Source organism: Microcaecilia unicolor, chromosome 2 (genome assembly GCF_901765095.1).
Source record: "Microcaecilia unicolor chromosome 2, aMicUni1.1, whole genome shotgun sequence".
NCBI classification, from domain to species: domain Eukaryota; kingdom Metazoa; phylum Chordata; class Amphibia; order Gymnophiona; family Siphonopidae; genus Microcaecilia; species Microcaecilia unicolor.
The window spans coordinates 10,048,782-10,075,941 of NC_044032.1; the positions used below are offsets into that span (position 1 = coordinate 10,048,782).

General features: G+C 44.9%; 1 protein-coding gene across 2 annotated transcripts in view; it reads left to right on the plus strand.

Annotated features, from left to right (window-relative positions):
* The window catches only part of LOC115461802 (ADP-ribosylation factor-like protein 6), a 39,853-nt gene extending 15,283 nt beyond the window's left edge, over positions 1-24,570 (plus strand). For both annotated transcript variants that reach the window (XM_030191845.1, XM_030191846.1), the window contains exons 4-8: positions 7,442-7,510; positions 11,705-11,799; positions 15,196-15,325; positions 21,048-21,103; positions 24,043-24,570. In XM_030191845.1, coding sequence (XP_030047705.1) covers positions 7,442-7,510; positions 11,705-11,799; positions 15,196-15,325; positions 21,048-21,103; positions 24,043-24,068 — 376 coding nt within the window. In that variant the 3' untranslated portion in view covers positions 24,069-24,570. The remainder of the gene's footprint in view (positions 1-7,441; positions 7,511-11,704; positions 11,800-15,195; positions 15,326-21,047; positions 21,104-24,042) is intronic.
* Positions 24,571-27,160: the final 2,590 nt, after the last annotated feature.

A 27,160-nucleotide genomic window follows, 5' to 3' on the forward strand; every position in this document is an offset into this window, starting at 1 on the left:
GGCCACCTTTAAATCTAGACTGAAAGCCCACCTCTTTAACATTGCTTTTGACTCGTAACCACTTGTAACCACTCGCCTCCACCTACCCTCCTCTCTTCCTTCCCGTTCACAATAATTGATTTGATTTGCTTACTTTATTTATTTTTGTCTATTAGATTGTAAGCTCTTTGAGCAGGGACTGTCTTTCTTCTATGTTTGTGCAGCGCTGCGTCTGCCTTGTAGCGCTATAGAAATGCTAAATAGTAGTAGTAGTAGTAGTAGTATTATCTGCCTGCTTCTCTGGGCTTCCAATTCAGTCGTAACTGGTCCCTTTAGGATGATGGCATCGTGCAGGGACAGATTAAGACACCGGCCCGGGGGATTTCTTTGTCTTAACCTCCCCTTCAGTGCCCCAGAGGATCCCTGTAGTTCAGCCTGCAGACCCCTGCCCCATTCTCACCTGCTTTGGTACTGACTGACTTCCTGTCTTAATAACAAGATGTACAAAAAACAGAAGAAACCAGTCTTCGCAAAAAAACAACAAAAAAGCAAAACAGCGAAGATGACTTAACAAAACAAAAATAATCAAAAAATTAAAAACAAGAAAATATCAAATTTGTATTTAAAAATACAAATACATAAAAAAGTAAAAAAATGAAAAGGACGACACTTGTTCATAAGAAATGAAAACACTTTATTAGCCAAAGGATAGCAGGGAGAAAGGGACTCCTGTGTTTCGGCCAGACAGGCCTGCGTCAGGAGTCTTCTCACCGCGTGTTGACTTTTAATTCTATAGTTCAAAAAGAGAGACACACGTATTCCTTTTACAATTGGATAGAATTAAAAATCAACACACGGTGAGAAGACTCCTGACGCAGGCCTGTCTGGCCGAAACACAGCTGTGTCGAGTCCCTTTCTCCCTTTGGCTAATAAAGTGTTTTCATTTTAAATACAAATTTGATATTTTCTTGTTTTTAATTTTTTGATTATTTTTGTTTTGTTAGTCATCTTCGCTGTTTTGCTTTTTTTTTTTTTTATTTAATAACAAGAAGTCCATGCCGAAGGACAGGGCAGGGCCTAGATCCTGCTGTTTTATTTTCTACTTTCCATCTTCCTCTTTGCTTCTTTGGATGAGGACCAGGGCCGTGCCTAGGGTCTCTGGCGCCCCCCTGCAGACTATCAGTTGGCGGCGCCCCCCCCCCCCCCCCCCCCCCCCCGGTGAAAATGATCGCTCACCACTTGCCACACTGACAGGAATTGTCAGCAATATTCTTAGAAACAAATTGCTATACATTGCAAAATAAGATAGCAGATGTAAATTCTCAAAGTGGACATATTCCAAACACTAAAATGAAAATAAAATGATTTTTTTCTACTTCTGTTGTCTGGTGACTTTCTTTTTCTGATCATGCTGGCCCAGTATCTGATTCTGCTGCTATCTGTCCTCTTAACTCTGTTTCCAGGGCTTCCTTTCCATTTATTTCTTTCCTTTCCTCCTTTCTTCTTCATTTCTGGTCCTCAGCTTCTGCCTATTTTCTTCATCCATGTGCAGTTTTTCTCCTCTCTTCCTTTTCCCTCATTTCATCTCCTTCATCTTTCTTCCCTCCCCTCTATGTCCAGCAATTTCTCCTCTCTCCCTGAGCCCTGCCCTCCCATCCATGCTCCTCTGTCCCCTGCCCCCTCCATTCATTCCTATCCAGCAATTCCCCTCTCTCCCTTCCATGACCCCCCCTCGCATCCATGCTCCTCTCTCTCCTCTCGCTCCCATGTCCCAGTTGGCCTGGCCTGGCTCGCCCTCTTCTCCCCTCCCCCTTCGCATCCATGCTCTCGTCTCTCCCCTGCCCTCCCGCTCCCATTGTTCAACTGCCCGCCCTCTTCTCTCCCCCCAACATCCCTTTTCTTTTTTTTTCCTTTTTAAATTTACCTCCGTGGCAAGGAAATGACGTCAGAAGAAGGCGGAACACAGCGAAGGGAAGGCTAGAGACGTCGGGAGCGCCGCCTCCTTCACTGACGCTGCGCTGCTGGAACCGCCACGGAGGTAAATTTAAAAAGGAAAAAAAAGAAAAGGGATGTTGTGGGGGGGGGGGGGAGAAGAGGGCGGGAAGTTGAACAATGGGAGCGGGAGGGCGAGCGAGGTGAGCATGGTGCGGCGGCGCCCCACAGAGGGAAGCGCCCCCCTGCCATGCTTACCTCGCTTACCATGTTGGCACGGCCCTGATGAGGACTAGCCTGGGCTAGAGCAACAGACTGAGGACCAGGAAGCTAGATCAGATACCACTAGCCGCTCCTTGCGATATTCTCTTGATCTAAATCCAAATCACACACTTACACTCAGCAGTAGTTCAACCTTCGTACACATGCCACTGATGCTCCCTGTCCCGACTCCCAACGGTACTCTGCCCATCAGGGCATGTCTAAATGTGCCCCTGGTGTCCTGAGCCTCTATTCACAAATATCTGCTTTCATGCCTGGGCTGGGGTTCTCTCTGGAACCTATTTAACCTGCCTGTTTACAGCTATTTTGAACTGGGTTATGGTTAACAAGCTTAAAGTAAATCCAGCCAAGACAGAACTTCTGTGGTTTTCCTTAGTTCCTCAGGCTGTTCCTGTGCCTGATTCATTCAGATTGACGCTGTGACCAATGAAAGAGTATGAAGGAAATTTTATAACGGGTCACCAAAGTTTGGAGGTCGAGAGGACACCTTTTTAACTTATTTTATAAAAGACACATTAGGTGTCTATAAATCTTTATAAAATAGTGGAGGTAAACCGGCAGAAAACATGGCTAGATTGAAGCAGGCTTATGTTACTTGTGTATTTTATAAAGTACGTGCATAAAGCTTGGCTTTGCCTGTGCTACACCCCAAAACATGCCTATGCATGGGTCACATAAATGTCACACCCCTTGGAGTAGTATTATAAAACTTTTTTTCCTTTTCATCCACCAACAGTTATGCCCGTCAACCAGCAGATGGAGACAAAGAACAATGAGTAGGGTGCTGTTAGGTCCTGCCTAGGGATGTTCAAGACCCCTCTCCTCTGCGTACTCCTTTACCTGCAGAAAGTTCAACATGACCCCATTCAGAGCATGCTGGATCCAAAACAGAAATACCTGACCTGGTGCCCTATGTATAGCCCGAAATGAGAGAAACTAAGGGAAAAAAAAATTGTTACCAGAGACTCAGATCTTTCTACCAAGGAGGTCCCTGAACTCTGTGCTTCCCTCTAATTATGGTTTTGCATAAGGACAATTCTACTAGGTGTTCAAACACCTTGGTCTTCTTTTCACCAGGATGAGACTATAAAACTCTTAGCCTTGGCCACTTTAAGGCTAGAATAGGATATAACAGCCTGAGGAGATCCCATCTACAGCTGACAAATGTACCAGGAAACAATTGGTGGGGGAGTCAGGGAGGAAGGCCTATGACCACCCAGGAATATAGGATCTTCTTTCAGATTGGCATCTCTGATGGGCCATTCAAGATCTACTGTCATGGAACTTGAACCTCATTTTGGGAGCAATGCAGTGGCCACCCTTTGAACCTCTAGATCACTCTAAAAACGGTTTTCCTGGTAGGTATAGCATCAGCACACCAAATGTCAGAGCTACAGGCTTTATCATGCAGGGAGCCATTTCTCCATTTTACAGATGCAGGCGTTTGCATTCAGACGGTGCCTTCCTTTTTGCCCAAGGTGGTGTCCCATTTCCACCTAAACCAGTGCTTGGTGTGGCCGGCCTTTTGCCGGGAGGACTGTCCCGCCGAGTTCCGGACACTGCAGTGTCTGGATGTTCGTCGCATCCTTATGAGTTACCTAGAGGTCACTAATGACTTCCACCGGTCGAATTATCTGTTCTTCATGCTGGGCGGAAAAAAGGAGACATGACTTCCAAAGCCATGGTAGCCCGTTGGTTGCGGGAGGCGATTACTTTGGCCTACATAGCAGTGGGTCATTCTCCTCCATTGCATCTATGAGCGCATTCCATACGAGCACAGGCGACTTCTCATGCTGAATCTCATTTAGTTTAATTGGAGTACGTTTGTAAGGCCGCTATGTGGGCGTTGGTGCATTCTTTCATTAGACAATACAAATCGGATGTGGCAGTTTGTCAGGATGTGGTATTCGGCACTTCGGTGCTGTCCGCCGGAGTGGATTTATCCTGCCCTACTTAAGGACTGCTTTGGTACATCACACAAATCTCTTGGTTGATCTGTGGGACGCCATGGAAGGAAAAATTAGTTCTTACCTGATAATTTTCTTTCCATTAGTCCCAACAGATCAATCCAGAGGCCCGCCCCTTTTCTGCTGCAATATGCTGTTATTGGTTGGTTTGGGCGTCGTGTTCGAATGCGGAGTTGAAAGAGTTCCTGCGTTTGGTTTTCTTCTTACAAAAAAAACCAAACAAACAAAAAACCATTTTTTACTTGAAGAACTTTTCTTCAGGTAGTCAAGAGGATAATTCAGTATCCACTGCAGTGGGGTTCATCTACCTCCCGCTTGGGCAGTTGAGGACCTAAATTTAACTCTGAGGCAGGAGAGAGTTTGGTTTGGATGGTTTTCTGGATTTCCACTGCTTTGGTATCAACAGTACTGACGAGAAGTTGGCTGCACATGACCATATATAGCTGTCTCTGAAGTTCTCTCTCTTTATCTCCATCTCCTGCTAGAGGCACTAATGGAAAGAAAATTATCAGGTAAGAACTCATTTTTCCTTATACGTCTTAAATCCTTTGCTATATCCCTAGTTGAAAACGTTTTGATTCATAAGAGCATAAGAACAGCCATGCTGAGTCAGACCAGTGGTCCATCTGGCCCAGTATCCTGCTTTCCAACAGTGGCCAAGCCAGGTCACAAGTGCCTTATGCAGGGTTAGTTCCATGATCGAGGCTTGCAGTGTTTTCACGGTATGTTCATATATTCAGTGTGTTTTTTCTAGCAAAAAAGGTGTCGGTACACAAATGCTAGTCCACCCTTCAGGGGTGAGGAGATCACTGAAGGACCCACCCCACAATGGCCAGGCCCTCTGCAACCAGTCACAGAATCTGTGGCAAGGCAGAATTGGTGTGTAGAGCCTGAATTCTTTCATTAAAAGTTGGGGTCCATAGGTCAGTTTAAGCAGACAATGGAAAAGGTGCCAGTACTCAGTACCCCCAAGTACCCCCTCAAAAAAAGCCCTGCATATATTGGTCATGAAGGTTATTAAAAAGTCCAGATGGGAATTTCTCTCCCCTCCCCGCCCACTAAGGGAAAGTGAGTGCTACCTCTGAAATACCCCCAGCTGTGAAAGGCTTGGAGAATGACCCATGAATTAAACCCAGGTACTCTGCATGAGGGTGTAAAGCACCTGCCACTCAGCCACTGGGTCATTCCACCATGTGACATTTCACTTATCCACCAGCACTCTGGTCAGGGTGATTTATAAACCATAATTCTGAGATGCTGATGAACCACAAAGCAAAGCAAAAAAAAAAAAAAGAACACCAAGAGCCAATAAATAGGGACAGATCTTTAATTCATGGACCCGACACGGGCCGTGTATCAGCGCACTGCGCCGCTGTGTCAAGAATCATTTGAAAAGACTAATGTCGCTGTAGAACGCCGACCTGGAGTGCTAAAAGGTACAGTATCTCTGGTCCTTGCATTCGTTATTACCCTTTATGGTTCCATCATGTTTCCAAACAATCCTTGACACAGGCGCTGTGTGTTGGGTCCATGAATTACAGATCTGTCCCTATTTTGAAGGCTCTTTGTGCACTTTTTTTTCCTTTGTGTTGGTTTGTGCTTTGACCCTCTCTGTGTTGCTGTGCTGAACCACAAAGCAACACCATTGGGGAATTAACTCTGCAATATTTATTTTTAATTTTATAGATTGCCTCCCCCAGATAACTGCAAACCACTGGACAGTATTAAAAATTATGAATTGTTAAATGCATTGTGTCCTTTTAATGTTTAATAACCAGACACAAGTTTGTCCTAAAATTCTGTATAAAACTTAAATCCGTTTTGCATTCCAAAAAGATGTTAAAGTTTTAAAAGTGGTTTCTGTATCACTAATACCCTATTTTACCAACTTGTGCATCAGCCGTTTCCTTGAACAGGACAGCATTTACCTCCCAGCGCTATAGTTATGGGTGTCCCATTTTGTTCCTAAAACAATAAAAAAAAATTTTTTAATGGAAAAACCTTTTGTTTATGTTGCCCACTTTGAGAATTTACAATGACTATTACAAACACACACACAAAAAAGCGGATGGCATGTGACAGAGGTATTGAAAAAAGTACATAAGTAATGCCACACTGGGAAAAGACCAAGGGTCCATCGAGCCCAGCATCCTGTCCATGACAGCGGCCAATCCAGGCCAAGGGCACCTGGCAAGCTTCCCAAACATACACACATTCTATACATGTTATTCCTGGAATTGTGGATTTTTCCTAAGTCCATTTAGTAGCGATTTATGGAAACCGTCTAACCCCTTTTTAAACTCTGCCAAGCTAACCGCCTTCACCACGTTCTCCGGCAACGAATTCCAGAGTTTAATAACACGTCGGGTGAAGAAACATTTTCTCCGATTTGTTTTAAATTTACTACACTGTAGTTTCATCGCATGCCCCCTAGTCCTAGTATTTTTGGAACGCGTGAACAGACGCTTCACATCCACCTGTTCCACTCCACTCATTATTTTATATACCTCTATCATGTCTCCCCTCAGCCCTCTCTTCTCCAAGCTGAAAAGCCCTAGCCTCCTTAGTTTTTCTTCATAGGGAAGTTGTCCCATCCCCGCTATCATTTTGGTCGCCCTTCGCTGCACCTTTTCCAATTCTACTATATCTTTCTTGAGATGCGGCGACCAGAATTGAACACAATACTCAAGGTGCGGTCACACCATGGAGCGATACAACGGCATTATAACATCACCTGTTTTCCATACCTTTCCTAATAGAATAAAATAGGTCTGGACATAGTGTGAAGGGCTTTTGTATAGTCCTGGTACAAACTCCTGTGATCATTTAAACCTAAACCTTACTTCTGATGCCGTCTTTTTAACATAAAAAGTTTTTTTGATCTGTGTATTCTACGAGGTGTTTTTGGCTTATCGAGAGAGTTTTTGAACTATACCATAGGATTCTCCCCGTCCCCTCCCCCATTTTTATTATTGCTTTTGGTTACCTTAATGGAAATATTTGTACCCTGTTATATTTCTTTGTGACCGTTTGTTTCCAAGGCACTGTGCATTGGTGACTTAAAATAATTATCATGATTGATATACAGTAAGGGCGCCTCAGTGATAATTTACTGCAGGTTAAAGTGTTTCAGTTAATGTTGAGGGCACAGATATCTGGGATTGAATACTCATGTAGAGCCTTTTCTTTTCATATCCTTGGAAAGTGAAATGTGCTCATGCAGTAATAAGTTTTGCCATCTAAGTGCTGACGTCCACTTCTCATGGTCTTCTCTGTTTCAGCTTGTTGTTTACCGTGTTCGATATGTCTGGACAAGGCAGATACCGAAACCTGTGGGAACATTATTACAAGTAAGTGGGGAACTCTCTGATTCTGTCCTTAAGTTTGCTGCAGCTGGGTTTCTAGGCAGTTGCTTTAATAATTTTAAATCCCTCTCTTCAGCTGCTCAGTGTCCTCAAGAATCACTAGGATGAAGGAATTGTAATGCAGCATCTTAATGTGCCAAGTCTGAAAATAAGAAGATATTCTTTTTTTGTTACATTTGTATAGGGTTACCATTCGTCCGGATTTCCCCGGACATGTCCTCTTTTTGAGGGCATGTCTGGGGCGTCCAGCGGGTTTTGCCCGCACGCACTTTTGTCCGTTTTTCTGGACAAACTTGCATGCGGGAGGGCGTGCGTGCGGTTGCACGATCCATCGGCGCCGTGGCTCTCCCCTCCCCTTCCTTACCATCTTCCCTGGTGGTCTAGTGACGTCTTTGGGGCAGGAAAGAGCCCCCTCTTTCCTGCCCGGAGCGCTGCCATCCTCCTTCTCGGTCTCGGCTGGGGATTCAAAATTGCCGCCGAGAGTTGAAGTCTCGCAAGGCCGCTTCAAATCTCGGCGGCCATTTTGAATCCCTAGCCAAGACCAAGAAGGATGTAGGCAAGGGCAGGCAGCGCTCCGAGCAGGAAAGAGGGGGCTCTTTCCTGCCCTGAAGACGTCACTAGACCACCAGGGAAGATGGTAAGGAAGGGGGGGAGGGGAGTATGTGATGTGGGGGAGGGGACTATGTGATGGGGGAGGGGAAAGAGGGCGGAATGAGGATCAGAAAGGGGCGTGGCGGGAGCGGGCGGGGGGGGGGGGCGTGTCGTGTCCTCTTTTTCAGAGGACACAAAATGGTAACCCTATATTTGTACCCTGTGCTTTCCCACTCATGGCAGGCTCAATGGGGCAGTGGAGGGTTAAGTGACTTGCCCAGAGTCACAAGGAGCTGCCTGTGCCTGAAGTGGGAATTGAACTCAGTTCCCCAGGACCAAAGTCCATCACCCTAACTGCTAGGCCACTCCTCCACTGTTGCAACATTCCATGTAGAAGTTGGCCCTTTCACCAATGTGGCCGCGCAGGCTTCTACATGGAATAGCAACATTCCATGTAGAATGTCCAATAGTATCTATTTTATTTCTGTTACATTTGTACCCTGCACTTTCCCACTCATGGCAGGCTCAATGGGGCAATGGAGGTTTAAGTGACTTGCCCAGAGTCACAAGGAGCTGCCTGTGCCTGAAGTGGGAATCGAACTCAGTTCCCCAGGACCAAAGTCCACCACCCTAACCACTAGGTCACTCCTCCACTCCTCCTCTTTGTAGTCACAGGTAGATAAAACCATTTTGTGTGTAGTAAATGTCTCACAGAAAAGGTGAGAGTAGCCCCATAGGTCCTCCATTAAAGAAAGAAAAGGGTGATTGCTACCTTTTAAGCAGGGAAGAAAATATAAAAACACAAAGCAGTGAGTCACGGTAACGTGTAAGGGTACTGGTGGATAGGGTTGACAAATACTCAGGGCCTATGCTGGAGTGAAATAAACCACCCAAAAAGACAAGTGGCCACTGTGAATGTGTTTTAAATAAAGCACTTTAATTGTAATCCAGAAAAGGAAAATTCAGAAAGTAAGTTTAACTAGAGTTTTGAAGTCCCTGGACCTGATCGCCTTTTCCTGTCTCTTGTTAGGGTCCGGGGCTGGGCTTCTCAATCCTCTGTTCCTTTTACCTCACTCCCCTAACCAAGTAGCAAAAACCAGATGCCAAAATAGTGCTCTGGGGATTAGTTCAAAAATGCAAAATTCCTTTGAACCTCAGTATGCATATAGGGGAATATCTGCTCTCCTCCACAGGGGAAATATTAATTTTATCAAAAGGCACATAGCATTCATCTGGGAGATATGTTCTTTACATGGAGATGCCCATGGAGTACAGGCACCACCCATTGCTCAGAGCCTCTCTTCCTCCTTCTAGGCAGCCGGAATCTCGATCCCTGCTGTTCTGGGCTCCTCTAGTTGCTGGATCCTGCAGGCTCATTTCTCCAGCCACGATCCCTGTGTAGCTTATACTCCTCTGTCTCCCTTACTTAATAAACTTGTAGCTTGGTTAAGCCCAGTGAGATTAAGGGATGGCAGCATTCCTAGCTAGTGTCCTTGCCAGCTGTCATGAAGGTGACACTCCAAATATGACTGAGACCCCTTGGGCTCCCACGGCCTCTCCTACTTCTCCAGACTTTTTGGAGGACAAACGCCCAGTTCCTGCATACAGGGCCATGTATTCTTCCCTCTAGAATCACAGAGGGAAAACTTGCAGGCTAGACCATCGATTCTGCAGGCCAGATTGTCATGCTATGCGTATAAATTATAAGAAGTTCAGAAATGTGGCTAGTGGAGTGCCGCTAACCTCTGGCTTAGATTAAGTACTTAGTGCTAAAAGGGGGAGATGGTGTTACGCAGTACTGGAAGATGGCTTTTGCATATCTATCCAGTCCCTCACAAAGCTGCTCAGAGACTCTTCACTGCATTTGCATAAGTACATAGGTATTGCTATACTGGGACAGACCAAAGGTCCATCAAGCCCAGCATCCTGTTTCCAACAGTGGTCAATCCAGGTCACAAATACCCAGCAAGATCCCCCAAAAAGTACAAAACATTTTATACTGCTTATCCCAGAAATAGTGGATTTTCCCCAAGTCCATTTAATAATGGTCTGTGGACTTTTCCTTTAGGAAGCCGTCCAAACCTTTTTTTAAACTCCGCTAAGCTAACCGGCTTTACCACATTCTCTGGCAACGAATTCCAGAGTTTAATTACACGTTGAGTGAAGAAAAGTTAAATTGACTAATACACATGTCACAGACTATAGTACTACACATCTCACAGTTTACAGATTTTTAACATAATGCGGTATTGTCCAACTTTTTCAAAACTGAGTTATACTTAACATTAACAAAAATGTATACAGCGTGCCGTCCTTCGTGGAGCAGGCAGTGCAGACCTGGGAGAGGATGCATGGGCAAAAGAAGGGCGAGGAAGCACTTAAAGCCCCCCACCCCACCACACCCAGCTTCTCCTCCAAACTTTAAAACCAAGGAAGCAGGGTGGGAACATACACAGACCCATCAGTACAAATCAACGATTTTAGAAATTACCTGGCATGGCTGTGCAGCGGCAGGAGGATCTGGAAATCTCCCCCACGTGCAAACCCAGAATACAGAAAACTGCTGCTGGTTTGCGTCCTCCACTCGTTAACCTGAGAGTTTTTCTGTACCTCTGGAAGATAAAGTATAAGGTTGCAGTTTTTCCAGTAATACTTCTTTGACTTTGCCTCCATTTTGGCCCTGCTGTAAAGCAGAGAAAGGGGTTGCTCTCCTATCACCTTTCTTCTGCTCTGTGATACCTCATGATAGAGGTATATAAAATAATGAGTGGAGTGGAACAGGTGGATGTGAAGCGTCTGTTCACGCTTTCCAAAAATACTTAGGATTAGGGGCATGCGATGAAACTACAGTGTAGTAAATTTAAAACAAATCGGAGAAAATGTTTCGATAATAAGGTCGGAGCCGGCCAAATCTCAACATTTGGGCCGGCTTTAGAGATGGCCGGCATTGGTTTTCAGCGATAATGGAAACTAATGGCGACCATCTCAAAGCAAGGCATTTGGCCGTGGGAGGAGCCAGCATTTGTAGTGCACTGGTCCCCCTCACATGCCAGAGAGTAGCAGCCCAGGGCCTGGTGGGCCAGCACTAAAGTGCTTCCTGCTGTTTTTAGTGAGCTGACTTATGGAGCATACTCACTCTGCAGTCCCGCCCCCCTCCCTCCAGTGCTGGCACACTTCAGTTCTGAGTGTATGCTGAGTGCCCATGGTTAGCAGGAAGACGGCAAAGGATAGGTGGATGGGAGGGAGAAAAATGGGGCAAGGAAGAAAGGAGAGGAGGTGGGAGGCAAGAGAAGAGGGGGGTTGAAGGAGGGGGGAAAGGAGAGGGCTGAAGGAGTGATGAGTGGAGTTTGAGAATGGAAAGAGCAGAAGCAATAAAAGAGGAAGGAGGTGATGAGAGAAGAAACGAGGAGGAGTGGAAGAAGAAAGATGAAAGAAGTGTGATAGAAGCAGGAGGAGAGCAGTATGTGAAAGATAGGGAAGGATGTGTGTGAGAAAGAAAGGAGAGGGGGATGGAGAGATTAAAAGATACTGGTGTTTGATTTGTAAGCCTTGTGCTGAGATTTGCCACTTTCCTCTTGTGTCTCGCAGGGAAGGTCAGGCCATTATCTTTGTCACTGACAGCAGCGACAAGCTAAGAATGATTGTGGCCAAAGAGGAACTTGAGACTCTCTTGAATCATCCAGGTGAGGTTACTCTTTCTCTTTCTTCCTCCCCCCAGTCAACCCCTGCCACCTTTTTCTTCCTTTTCTGAAATCACTGAAGAGGAAACTGCACATTTTCTTTCCTCCTCCAAACCCACCACCTGTTCTTCTGACCCTATTCCCACCCATCTCCTCAGCTCTGTCTCTCCTACTGTCATCCCTTCTATCGGTCAAATCCTCAGTCTTTCACTTTCCACTGCAGCTGTTCTTGATGCCTTCAAACATGCCATAGTTACACCACTTTTCAAAAAGCCTTAATTGGACCCTACCTGCCCCATTCAACTATTGCCCCATTTCCCTCCTCCCTTTCTTATCCAAACTGCTGCTACTACTTATCATTTCTATAGCGCCACCAGACGTACGCAGCGCTTCACAATTGAACATGAAGAGACAGTCCCTGCTCAAGAGAGCTTACAATCTAATTTGGACAGACAGACAGGACAAATAAGGGATAAGGGTCAGGACAGACAGACAGCACACATAGGGATAAGGGACTATTGAAGTAAGGAAGATAAGATAAGGGTTACGAACAAGTGAAAAAGTTAGGAGTTAAAAGCAGCATTAAACAGGTGGGCTTTTAGCCCGGATTTGAAGGCGGCCAGAGATGGAGCTTGACGTACTGGCTCAGGAAGTCTATTCCAGGCATATGGTGCGGCAAGATAAAAGGAACGGAGTCTGGAGATAGCGGTGGAGGAGAAGGGTGCAGTTAAGAGAGATTTACCTACTGAACGGATTTCCCGGAGAGGAATGTAGGGAGAGATGAGAGTGGAGAGGTACTGAGGAGCTGCAGTGTGAATGCACTTATATAGGTCAATAAGAGGAGTTTGAACTGTATTTGGAAACGGATAGAGAGCCAGTGAAGCGACTTCAGGAGAGGGCTGATATGAGCATAGCGACTTTGGTGGAATATTAGTCGTGCAGCAGAATTTTGAACAAATTGAAGAGGAGAGATATGGCTGAGTGGGAGACCTACGAGAAGCAAGTTGCAGTAGTCCAAGCGAGAGGTGATGAGAGTGTGGATGAGGGTTCTACTTGAACGTGCTGTTCACTGCCGTTGTCTTGATTTTTTTTTCATCTAAAGCTATTCTTGATCTGCTTCAATTTGGCTTTCGCCCTCTACATTTAACTGAAAAGCTCTTGCTAAAGTCTCCAATAGCCCTATAGAAATGATAAGTAGTAGTAGATCCAAAGGTATCTATTCTGTCCTCATCCTTCTCGATGTATCTGCTGCTTTTGACACTGTTGATCACCGCCTGCTCCCGCTCTCCTCACTTGGATTTCAGGACTCTGTTCTTTCTTGGTTTTCTTCTTATCTCTCCCATCGTACTTTTAGTGTATACTCTGGTGGATTACCCTCCACTTCTATCCCACTACAAGCTGGTGAACCTCGGGGCTCTGTCTTGGGACCTATTTTCTCCAACAGCGGCCAATCCAGGGTACAAGTACCTGGCAAGATTCCAAAACAGCAGTAAGAAAGGAGCAGATCACACAGGAAAAAGTCCTTAATACTTTATTCATGTGAGATCTATAAAAAAGCCTGACACTGGCTGTGTTTCGCCCACGCAAGGACTGTGTCAGGGGCTAAAGAAACTGACAACAAATAAAACATTTAATACCATTCATCAATATTATTTAACATTGATGAATGGTATTTGTCACGAAACACCTAGCCACCCACCTGGGGTTTTCCCATGGCCACTTAGTGGGTCTGTCCCCAGCACAGCTGAAGTCCACTTGCACCTGCTGCTCGTGCTGTACACTATCACCCTCCTCCCACCGACTGGGTCACAACTGCCTCTGGGCAAGTCTCCCACTTTCAGATTATCCCCAGCGATTTCTAGGTTACTGTCTCATCAGCTCATAACCTTGGGGGTTTCTAGGTTACTGGAGGCCACACTCCCAGTGGTTCAACAGTTCTCAGAACTCGCATACCCAACACACAAACGTCCAGACAAGCAGGGTGAACAAACAATTGTGTTTATTCTTATAAAAATATTGAACAGTGGTCAGAAAAAGTCCAATCAGCAAACAGTAACAAGTAACTGAAAAATGGATCAATTAGAAAACTAACTAAACATTTGTTTACTTTCTAAAAAGTACTTGGGAAGATCAGGACATGTAGCTGCTCACCAGTTATCAAATATAACTATTTTGCAGGGCGTCAGCAAAGAGCTGTCTCGCTCTCTTTTCCTGGGCTGAAACTGGGAAAAATCCATTACAATCCAAATGAAAAAAGCTCCTGGGCCAATCAGAGCCCAGTCAACAAATTTAAAAAAAGCTGGTTACATCATTATAGGCAATCTGTTACACCTGCCTCTTGCTTGCATCAGGTTCAAAATGGCACTGGCAATCAAATACCCTCCACTGCTCAGAGTACCAGCGTTCCCACCACCTCAGTGGAAACATCAGAATTTATGATAGGCTGGGGTGGTTAATATTAATCTAATACATAAACTTCAATCATTTACCCTCCCCTTTGGGCCACCCCAACTGTCTCCTTTTTTTTTCTGTCAGAGTGAGTTGTCCATCTTGCCACACAAAAATGCTTCCATTGTTCCTGCATAATATGTGTCTCTCTTCAGATGTACTCTGGCCCCATTCACATTCGTAAATTACAATCCTTTTACATGTGCAAATGATTATTTAGTGATCCTTTTTCACAGGAAAGGCTAAAGCAGCTGGGGCTCTTCAACTTGGAGAAAAGACAGGCTGAGGAGAGAGATGATAGAGGTCTATAAAATAAATGAGTGAAGTGGGATGGGTAGATTTGAATCGCTTGTTTACTGTTTCCAAAATACTAGGACTAAGGAGCACGCAATGAAGCTACAAAGTACTAAATTTAAAACAAATCGGAGAAAATATTTCTTCACTCATCATGTAGTTAAACTGTAGAATTCGTTGCTAGAGAATGTGGTAAAAGCAGTTAGCTTAGCGGGGTTTAAAGAAAGGTTTAGCTAATTTCCTAAAAGAAAAGTCCATAAGCCATTATTAAGATGGGCCTGGGGAAAATCCACTGCTTATTTCTAGGATAGGCAGCATAGAATGTATTGTACTGTTTTGGGATCTTGCCAGGTACTTGGATTGGCCACTGTTGGAAACAGGATGCTTGGGCTTGATGGACCTTTAGTCTGCAACATTTACGTTCTTATGACTCTTCTCTATAGCAGTATATTGAGAGATCAGAATGAAATGTATCTTTTTGCTCTAGCAGCGTCGACTGCCAGAGAGGTTTCACAAATAACATTAAAACAAAAGGTAAAACTCATCTCAAGCGTAACCAAGCAAAAATCATTCAGAGGTTTTTACGTTGTTACATTTTCCCTGCTTCTTACTCTTACAAGGTTTTCCAATCTGTACCATTCTCTTTTGTGCCGCTAGATATTAAACATCGACGAATCCCCATTTTGTTCTTTGCTAACAAGATGGACCTCCGGGATGCCCTCTCATCCGTGAAAGTCTCCCAGTTGCTTTCTTTAGAAAACATCAAAGATAAACCCTGGCACATCTGGTAAGGATCCAGAACTTTTCCTTTTCTTAGTAGCTGTTCGTTTGGAGGGTAAACTTTTACCAGGTATTTAAGTATGTAGAACAATGTTTTACACACTAAAGGGGTCCTTTAAGTAAGATGTGTTACAAGGGGGCCTACGTTACCATCCATGCGTGTTTTTGACACGTGCTGAGGCCCCCTTCTACCGCAGCAGGTAAAAGGACGTCTTTTTTTTTCTCTCCAAAAGAAATGGCCATGCGGTAAGTGATGGTAAGTATGTAGAAAACACCAAAAAAAATTTAAAAATAGGGAGGAAAAGACCTCATAAAGACCAAGACCACCAATGTCCACTTTCTTTATATTTACCACACAAAGTAATTGGTCAAAAAGTAATCACTGGTCTACAAAAACCTCCCTCAAAAAAGATTGGGTAGATCCAAAATCATCCAAACTTTTAATTACTCTTTATGGTATCCCCCAACTAGAAGAACATTTTTTAAAAAATCTACATTTTATGTCCTCCGAAGGGACACCACCTTGTAGTGGTGGAGGGTCTTCTGTGTTTCAGTGACGTAACCTTGATACTCTAGCATTCAGGGCAACCATCATCAATGTACATGAGAGGTTTGCGTATAACAAAGGCAAGACGTGCAAATTTCTCATGTAGACTCACTGTGGGTATCCAGAAAACTAGAAAGATCAGTATCCCAAGGACTAGGTGAGGAAACGGATCAGAACGAAAACATCACTCCCCTCCTCTTCCATTCAGCATAGCAGCTTCCATCTCTCTGCCCGGTAAAAATTCCCCCCCCCCCCCCCCCCCCCAGCGTGATATACCATCTTCCTTCCCTTTACTGCCCCTCCAAAAAAATTTCATTCTCCCTTCCTCTCCAGCAACATTCTTTGTGCTGCCAGCTTCCCCCTCAACCTTTGCCACAGAATATTTTCTCCTCCAGCTTCCTTCCCCCCTCCTCCAGCCTCTGCCCCAGAATTAGTTCTCCTTTTCTCCAGCTTTCTCTGCCATTCCTGCTCCAGCTTCCCCCCCCCCCCAGCCCCAGAATATTGTCTTCTCCTCCCCCCAGCCCTTACCCCAAAATATTTTATCTTTGCCAGTTTTTGTCTCCCCAATCCTCCTAGTTTTTTTTCCAGACCCCCCCCCCACCCCAATGCCCTTGAATATTCTTTCCTTTCAAGAATACCCTCCCCCCCCCCCCCCAGCCCAGCTCTCTCTAGAAACCTTGAGCTTTAATTTAGAAATTCTCACCTCCTCACTCCAGCACATCAATTTACCCAATACCTCACTTACATAGTAACATAGTAGATGACGGCAGAAAAAGGCCTTCACAGTCAATCCAGTCTGCCCAACAAGATAAACTCACATGTGCTACTTTTTGTGTATACCTTACCTTGATTTGTACCTGTCCTTTTCAGGGCACAGACCGTGTAAGTCTGCCCAGCACTATCCCCGCCTCCCAACCACCAGTCCCACCTCCCACCACCGGCTCTGGCACAGACCGTATAAGTCTGCCCAGCACTATCCCCGCCTCCCGCCACCGGCTCTGCCACCCAATCTCGGCTAAGCTCCTTAGGATCCATTCCTTCTGAACAGGATTCCTTTATGCTTATCCCACGTGTGCTTGAATTCTGTTGCCGTTTTCATTTCCACCACCTCCCACAGGAGGGCATTCCAAGCATCCACTACTCTCTCCGTGAAAAAATACTTCCTGACATTTTTCTTGAGTCTGCACCCCACCACAGCAATTTTCCTGATTCCCCCCCCCCCGGATGGGGAACAGAATCCTTACCTGGAAATCTTCCACCATTGATGAAACTCTATCCCCCAGGTTCAGGCAGCAGAGGGTCAAAACAAGAATGCAGTACATGCTGAACCAGTTTAAACGCTTCAGTGTCCCGCTCCTCCCTGCAGGGCACATTGGGATTGGACGCCCAACAAGCACGTCTTCCAGGAGAGAGGCGGGGGAGTGGTTCCAAGGCCTGTGGTGGAGGGCTTAAAACAGCGTCAGGGGCATTGGTGTCGGTGCAGTGGAGCCTGGAGGAAATTCAAAGCCAACTTTTTCCTTCCGTTACACACGTGACCACTGCCATAGGTTAAGATGGCCCAGAGGGATCTTTAATCTGGCAGTGGTCGCCCTGGGCCAGAGCCTCACCTGGTCCACAGGTTAAGCCAGCCCTGTTGGGAACTTTCCAGAAAGCTAATCTGTAAGGGCACATATGTTTCTTTTATAAAATAAACAAGATGAAGCAGTGGGCAGTGGACCAATGACTCCAGAGACTGGGACAGTAGAATCAAACAAAGAAATTTTATTACAGACTCGACACAGATCCGTGTTTCGGCCACAGGCCTGCCTCAGGAGTTTTAAGTTGAGGACGCTGAGCAAGCTCAAGCCATCGGTCCCTTTTGGACTATACTTTTGGGGCTTTATTTTCAGCAGTCTTGATTATTATAATTCTGGGGCTTGATTTTCAGCAGTCTTGATTATTATAATTCTGTTGCAGATTAGGCCTTCTAGAAAGGTGGTTGAAGTCATTCACAGGAGAGTTGCAGATTAAAACTGAGATTGCCCGCAACCAATCCCTCACAGCTTTCCTTCTCTGGTGCCCCGTCCCCTCTGACACAACCTCTCTGCAACAGAATTATAATAATCAAGACTGCTGGAAATCAAGCCCCAAAGCCCACAAAAGGAGCCAATGGCTTGAGCTTGCTCAGGGTCCTCAATTTAAAACTCCTGAGGCAGGCCTGAGGCCGAAACACGGATATTTGTCGAGTCTGTAATAAAAATTTTTTGATTCTACTGTCCCAATCTCTGGAGTCATTGGTCCACTTCACACTCCTTCATCTTGTTCGTTTGCACTGTGAGATTTTGTTGTTCGTCCACCTAGGTGGATTACCCGTCCCTATCCTCTTTTTATAAAATAGGGCATAACGTAAGCGTCTGTGCATCTGCCCTGCCTGGGCACCAAAAAGAGAAGCAAACTGTGGCCCCTGTTCATGGTGGTGAGAACACATTTCTCTCTATATAAAAGGCAAAACCAACGTTCTATGAAGCCTCCAGCCGGAAGTGTGAAGGGGGCGAGATATCCGGTTTCCCTATGAGTGTCTGCCCCGCCCTCTCTGTAACACAGTCAGTGAAGGAAAACAGCAGAGCACGAAATCAAATCGCTGGCTCTGTAACAGTGAAGGACTCAGAGGGGGGAGGGGAGAGAGGGCAGGGACACACACACTCCCACATGCACACAGAAGAAAACATTGCTAGCCCCCGTTTCATTTGCATCACAAACGGGGCTTTTTTACTAGTCTCTTAACAAAGAGAATTTCTATTTTTCTAGATGCCCTAAAGTTCATCTCTCCATATTGAGAGATGGAGAGAAGGCCATTTTCTGGTCTATTTGGCCTTTCTGGACATGTGAGCTTGTGCTCTGATAAGCCAGTTTGCTTCTGGATCCCACATGTGAATAACTTCCTGCATCTTCGTGGAGGTTTTCCCATGTTTTATTAGAGAAAAATATTTGATTTAAGGTTTGTGGGCCTGATCTCAAGAAGTTTTATGTTTCCGTTCTACATAATAGTTGTCTGTCTGTTTTGAGGGTAATTTTGTAAAGGTTTTTTCTGCATGTAAACCCTTTGATATGCACTTAAGAGGCCTTTTATATAATTACCCCACCCATAAAAATATGCATACTGACAAGGTTTGTAATTTTATGTGACCCAGGTGAGGATTTTGGGCAAGATGTGGATGGAGTCATTAAGTTCGCACACACACACACACACACACACAAAAAGGAAAAGCAACCCTACATGTGAAATCCAAGCAGGAAAAAGTAGGGATTCATGAACAGCCTTCCAGTCCAAACAAGGTATTTTATTGGTGAAGTCCATAAATATGCAAGTAGACTCAACATGGACCCCTGTTTCGGCGCAGAGCACCTGCATCAGGAGTCATGTATCTTGAGCAAGGCTTGCTTTAGCACAGTGTGTTAAAACAGGCACCGCAGGGGTGCAACGGCAGCAAAAATGTACCTATCACAGACCTCGTAATCAAGCAACATTGCAATCACTGCTGTTTCCTACACAGTCCAGCGGTGATCACTACATTGCTCAATTATGAGGTCTGTGACAGTTACATTTTTGTAAACGTTGCACCCTTGCGGTGCCTGTTTTAACACACTGTGCTAAAGCAAGCCTTGCTCAAGATACATGACTCCTGACGCAGGCGCTCTGCACCGAAACGTGGGTCCATGTCGAGTCTACTTGCATATTTATGGACTTCACCAATAAAATACCTTGGTTGGACTGGAAGGCTGTTCTTGCAACCCTACTTTTTCCTGCTTGGAGTCATGTGGAGGGGCATAATCGAAAGGGGTGCCCAAGTTTTCCTGAGGACGTCCTCGCAGGACATCCCAGCGAAGGGGCGGGGAAACCCATATTTATCGAAACAAGGTGGACGTCCATCTTTCGTTTTGATAATACGGTCGGGGACGCCCAGATTGCGAAATTTAGGTCGACCTCAGAGATGGTCGTCCTCAGAGATGGTCATTCCCGATTTTCGGAGATAATGGAAACCGAGGACGCCCATCTCAGAAACGACCAAATCCAAGCCATTTGGTTGTGGGAGGAGCCAGCATTCGTAGTGAACTGGTCCTCCTGATATGCCAAGACACCAACCGAGCACCCTAGGGGGCACTGCAGTGGACTTCAGAAATTGCTCCCAGGTGCATAGCTCCCTTACCTTGGGTGCTGAGCCCCCCAACCCTCCCCCCACAAAACCCACTACCCACAACTGTACACTACCATAGCCCTAAGGGGTGAAGGGGGGCACCTACATGTGGGTACAGTGGGTTTCTGGTGGGTTTTGAAGGGCTCACATTTACCACCACAAATGTAACGTGGGGGGGATGGGCCTGGGTCCGCCTGCCTGAAGTGCACTGCAGTACCCACTAAAACTGCTCCAGGGACCTGCATACTGTTGTCAGGCAGCTGGGTATGACATTTGAGGCTGGCATAGAGGCTAGCAAAAATATTGTTAAAGTTTTTTTTTTAGGGTGGGAGGGGGTTAGTGACCACTGGGGGAGTAAGGGGTGGTCATCCCCGATTCCCACCGGTGGTCATCTGGTCAGTTCGGGCACCTTTTTGAGGCTTGGTCGTAAGAAAAAGTGGGCCAAGTAAAGTCGCCCAAGTGCTCGTCAGGGACGCCCTTCTTTTTTCCATTATTGGTCGAAGACGCCCATGTAAGCCCCAGTCCCGCCTTTGCTATGCTTCCGACACGCCCTCGTGAACTTTGGTGTCCCTTTGACGGAAAGCAGTTGAGGATGCCCAAAATCGACTTTCGATTATGCCGATTTGGGCGAACCTGAGAGAAGGACGCCCATCTCCCAATTTATGTCGAAAGATGGACGCCCTTCTCTTTCAAAAATAAGCCTGTAAGTAATGTATAGTAGATTGTAAAGTGCTCACTTGCATATGTACTTCAGCTGTGCACATTTACACCCCGTTCCTGAGCTTCTACAAATGGATGTACTTGCATCATGGCTGCAGTTTCTGCAGAATTTGTAATTTTATAAGGACACAAAAATTTGTATTTTCAAAGCACTTAGACTTACAAAGTTACGTGGAAACCTATGGAACTTTGTAAGTCTACATGCTTTGAAAATGAGCCCCTCTAGGCACCTGTGTGTCTTTGGTGACCCTGTTGTAAAACTGCCCTCCCCATCTGATGTGTTTTAGTGCCAGTAACGGCCTTACAGGAGATGGACTGCAGGAAGGTGTGGACTGGCTGCAAGGTAGGTCAAGCACTTCACTGCTCAGCTTTTAACTCCTCAATCTTTTCATTTCACACCAATCTCTTCATTCATTGCCTTGTTTCCATTTCTTTAGTCACACAGTCAGTGGCACCTCCAAGTCTGATTTTACTGTAGAAAGAATTAGAAAAATCATGTTATTCTATTTTCTGAGTCCACGCAAATTTTACAGGTCTGAATAAAAGGCTTGTAACATAGTAATGTAGTAAATGACGGCAGATAAAGACCTGTACGGTCCATCCAGTCTGCCCAACCAGATAAACTCATTTTACATGGTATGTGATACTTTAGATGTATACCTGAGTTTGATTTGTCCTTGCCTTTCTCAGGGCACAGACCATAGAAGTCTGCCCAGCACTCTTCTTTCTGAAGCTAACGTCGAAGCCCCTTAAAATTTACACTCAAGCCCATCCATATCTATTTAGTCACGATCAGGGCGTAGACCGTAGAAGTCTGCCCAGCTCCCATTTTGTTTCCCAATTACCGGCGTCACCACCAAATCTCCGCTAAGGTTCCACGGAAACATTCCTTCTAAACAGGATTCCTTTGTGTTTATCCCACGCATATTTGAATTCGAAAGCGCTTGTGTGGGATTAAAGCATTTTTCCAGGATCTGCTGTGCTATCAATCTGTCCGTAAGAGAGTGCTGCATATCTCTTTCCAGAAAGGCTGAGGGCTGGAAGTTAGCTGAGGCCTTACTGCGTTCGTTCTGGAGCTGGGGTATAGAATAGGGTGGGGGCACTATAACCACAGTATTATGATGCCAGAGACCAGGGCTTTTTTTGAAGGGGTACTTGGAGGTACTGAGTACTGGCACCTTTTTCACTGTCTGCTAAAATTGACCCATGGTTCCCAAGTTTTTATGAAAGAGCTCAGGCTCTATACAACAATTCTGCTGTGTCATCGATTCTGTAACTGGTTGCAGGGAGCCTGGCTATTGTGGGGTGGGTCCCTCAGTGATCACCTCACTCCTGAAGGGTGGCCTGGCATTTGAGTATCGGAACCTTTTTCGCTAGAAAAAAATATACTGCCATTGACTCTTATAATGAGGGAGTGAAATGTATCATTCCACTTCTTAAGTGTCAGGCTGGAGTCAATAGTGTGAAATAAAGAAAACCACGTTTTAAGAGACTAAGTACATAAGTAATGCCACACTGGGAAAAGACCAAGGGTCCATCGAGCCCAGCATCCTGTCCACGACAGCGGCCAATCCAGGCCAAGGGCACCTGGCGAGCTTCCCAAACGTACAAACATTCTATACATGTTATTCCCGGAATTGTGGATTTTTCCCAAGTCCATTTAGTAGCGGTTTATGGACTCGTCCTTCAGGAAACCGTCTAACCCCTTTTTAAACTCTGCCAAGCTAACCGCCTTCACCACGTTCTCCGGCAACGAATTCCAGAGTTTAATTACGCGTTCGGTGAAGAAAAAGTTTCTCCAATTTGTTTTAAATTTACTACACTGTAGTTTAATCGCATGCCCCCTAGTCCTAGTATTTTTGGAAAGCGTGAACAGACACTTCACATCCACCTGTTCCACTCCACTCATTATTTTATATACCTCTATCATGTCTCCCCTCAGCCGTCTCTTCTCCAAGCTGAAAAGCCCTAGCCTCCTTAGTCTTTCTTCATAGGGAAGTCGTCCCATCCCCGCTATCATTTTAGTCGCCCTTCGCTGCACCTTTTCCAATTCCACTATATCTTTCTTGAGATGCGGCGACCAAAATTGAACACAATACTCAAGGTGCGATCACACCATGGAGCGATATAACGGCATTACAACATCCTCACACCTGTTTTCCATACCTTTCCTTATAATACCCACCATTCTATTCGCTTTCAGAGCCACAGCAGCACACTGAGCAGAAGGTTTCAGTGTATTATCGACGATGACACCCAGATCCCTTTCTTGGTCCGTAACTGCTAACGTGGAACTTTATATGACGTAGCTATAATTCGGGTTCTTTTTTCCCACATGCATCACCTTGCACTTGCTCACATTTTTTTTTTTGTTACATTTGTACCCCGCGCTTTCCCACTCATGGCAGGCTCAATGCAGCTTACATGGGGCAATGGAGGGTTAAGTGACTTGCCCAGAGTCACAAGGAGCTGCCTGTGCCGGGAATCGAACTCAGTTCCTCAGTTCCCCAGGACCAAAGTCCACCACCCTAACCACTAGGCCACTCCTCCACATTAAACGTCATCTGCCATTTAGCCGCCCAGTCTCCTAGTCTCGTAAGGTCCTTCTGTAATTTTTCACAATCCTGTCGCGAGTTAACGACTTTGAATAACTTTGTGTCATCAGCAAATTTAATTACCTCGCTAGTTACTCCCATCTCTAAATCATTTATAAATATATTAAAAAGCAGCAGTCCTAGCACGGACCCCTGAGGAACCCCACTAACTACCCTTCTCCATTGTGAATACTGCCCATTTAACCCCACTCTCTGTTTCCTATCCTTCAACCAGTTTTTAATCCTCAATAGGACATTTCCTCCTATCCCATGACCCTCCAATTTCCTCTGTAGCCTTTCATGAGGTACCTTGTCAAACGCCTTTTGAAAATCCAGATACACAATATCAACCGGCTCCCCTTTGTCCACATGTTTGTTTACTCCCCATTGGTTTTTACCCTATGTTAAATCCTTCCTTTTCTTTATGCAGTACTTCAGAGGAGGCAGTTACACTCAGGATACCTCTCAGAAAAGGGTTTGCGTCCAGAGAAGTTGAGTGCTTGCTTGCTTTATTAAGCTAGAGAACACACATACATATATCTCTGTCTTTATTTTGCAGTTGTTAGGGGGTAAAATAAAAATGAAATCTGTTATTTGCTTTGCAAAGGTTAGTGCTCTGATGTTCCAGGGTGATTTCATTAGAATAGTTTATTAATTTTATTTTCTGTTGCCCCCCCCCCCCCCCCAGACCAGATTCAAGTGATGAAGACATGAGAAGCCCAGAGGTTAACAAACAACTTCAACAGAGAACGGAAAGATCAACAACTTTTTTTTGTACTACAGAGAGGGAAAACTCACTTCCTGTCCACCTCCTTCTGAGGATCAAACATGATGTTGGGCCTAAACCTGAGCTCCCTTTCTTCCCCTTCGATAGCCTTCAAGGGTCCAAGTAGAAGGTAGTGCTGAGAGCATCTGCTTCCAGGATCGAGACAGTTTCCCTTGGGATGGAAGCAACTGTAACACACACATAAGCTGCACATCTGGACCTTACTGTGCCGGGTGAATCAACGAATTCAAAAAACCACTATGTTGTACATAAACTTCTCTAGGCGTTAATGTCTCTGTTATTTAATTTGTTGACACTGTTTTAGTTCTTATGTAAGATGAATAGTAGCTATTATAACATTATTAAACAAGTGTTTTTGTACACCGTGCATTGAGGGGTTAATAGGAAATTATGTTTGTAATAATTTCAATTGTGTGCATATTTCTGTCAATCTCAAATATACTGTTTTTTCCTTTTGTAGCCCGTGTGGTGATTTACTGCTGATTTTCAGGTTATTTCCTGCACAGAGATGAGAGCTGGTTACAGCAGAATTCCTGGCTTCTCTCCGACATCGGGAAAGAAGTCCAGTGATTACGTCTTGCTGGTTTTTATGTTCTCTTCATTGATTTCCAGTTCAGTGTCAAATTTCAGTACAAGGCCTTATGCCAGTGGTTCCCAAACCTGGTCCTGGAGGCACCTAGTCAGGTTTTCAGGCTATCCACAATGAATATTCATGAAGAGATTTGCATGCACTGCCTCCACTGCAGGCAAATCTCTCTCTGATGAGTTTCATTATGAATAGCCTGAAAATCTGACTGTGTGCCTCCAGGACCAGGTTTGGGAACCACTGCCTTAGGCTTAATATTATACATCATTTTTGGAGTTAGCCTTCTTATCTTGCCTTAATACTGCCACCATTTGATCTCATTAGCAGTCCATAGAGTGGAGGAGTGGCCTAGTGGTTAGGGTGGTGGACTTTGGTCCTGGGGAACTGAGGAACTGAGTTGGATTTCCACTTCAGGCACAGGCAGCTCCTTGTGACTCTGGGCAAGTCACTTAACCCTCCATTGCCCCATGTAAGCCGCATTGAGCCTGCCATGAGTGGGAAAGCGCGGGGTACAAATGTAACAAAAATAAAATAGATACTATTGGAGATTCTACATGGAATGTTGCTACTATTGGGGATTCTACATGGAATGTTGCTACTATTGGAGATTCTACATGGAATGTTGCTATTCCACTAGCAACATTCCATGTAGAAGGCTGCGCAGGCTTCTGTTTCTGTGAGTCTGACATCCTGCACGTACGTGCAGGACGTCAGACTCACAGAAGCAGAAGCCTGCGCGGCCACATTGGTCATCTGCATGGGCCGACTTCTACATGGAATGTTGCTAGTGGAATAGCAACATTCCATGTAGAATCTCAAATAGTAGCAACAGTGGAGGAGTAGCCTAGTGGTTAGGGTGGTGGACTTTGGTCCTGAGGAACTGAGTTTGATTCCCACTTCAGGCACAGGCAGCTCCTTAACCCTCCATTGCCCCATGTAAGCCTCATTGAGCCTGCCATGAGTGGGAAAGCACAGGGTACAAATGTAACAAAAAAGAAAATAAGGTGAAGTTACAAAAGCTTAACATTGGAGGAGTTAGTGTACATTTCCCTTCATCTATGGACTATTCTGGCGTTGGGAAGCTTCTTTAGAGTTGGATGACCTAAAATATGTGAGCATGATCAACACTTGGCCTAACTGATGATGATCGGGAAATGAATTGATGAAGTGTTTGATGATGAAGGTAGTTTTGGGGGACAAGGGTATATTGCTGGGATGGGTCTATTCTGAGTATAAATATTTGTTAATTTTATGTGATTTTTCTTTGCGGTATATAGATGATGTAACTCATCTTAGATGCTTTTCAGGAAGATATTTATTTCACATCTTATACAATTTGCTTTTCAGAGCAAAGTCAGAGGGTGCTGTTTCTGCAGTCCCTTGATGAAAGCAAGTTGGAGCTGTAGAATATTTGGGAACTCTATGTGATACCTACCTGGGGAAAAGGTTCTTGCCCAAGCACAGGATCCAGTAGCTTTATGCTCAGGTTTGTGCCTGTACCTGGATTACATGCAAGTATTGGGGTGCGTGGCTCCAAGCGTATTTTTCGTATGGTGGGCACAGGCCCATATACATCCCCTGCATGTGTTTCTACTAAGTGATCGGTCTCAGACATAGGATATTTGAATCCTGGGTTGGCAGGAGTCAGGGCCAGCATGAAATGGTAGTTACGCTTTTAGAATTCATTAAGAGGAATGATCCTGGAAACACTCGGTTGGATGATAATCCATAAAGACAACGCACGATGTACTAACCTTCCGGAAGTTACTAAAGACAAACTTATTCAAAGAGACTTATAACAAGAATCCTTCATAAAAGACTTGACATCAAAAATGCACCAGAACAAACCAACATTGATTCTATTATTCTGGTTACTTTAATTACATTGACATTATTGAACGTTTTATATTGTCCTTGTTCTTATATACCTGTTATGAATTATTTATTTATTTACTTCTAATTCACTTGATATTTTATCTTTAACATCTAATTTGCTTGATATTTTTATATACCTTAATTGTAACTGTTCTCTATATTTATCATTCCGTTAATGGTTATCGCCATTGCGGCATAATGTAAGCCACATTGAGCCTGCAAATGTGTGGGAAAATGTGGGATACAAATGCAGCAAATAAATAATCGCAAGAGCTATGAGTCTTCTAAGTTGGGGAGCTACTTTCTAGAGAAGATGCCTCAGAGCCATTGGACAAAGGTTGACACAACATAGTTCGTAAATCAGTTGGAGGCCTGATCTAGCTGGAGTGCTATGTAGGCTTTTTAATTTTGGGTCCAGAGGAAGTTAGATTGAATTTTGTCTGACAATCCCATAGTAGTGGCTTATGTCAATTGTCAAGGAAGAGTGAAGAGTCGAGGAGTGGCTGGGGAAGCTTCCATACTGTGCCAATGGGCCGAACATAATCTTTAGGCATTGTT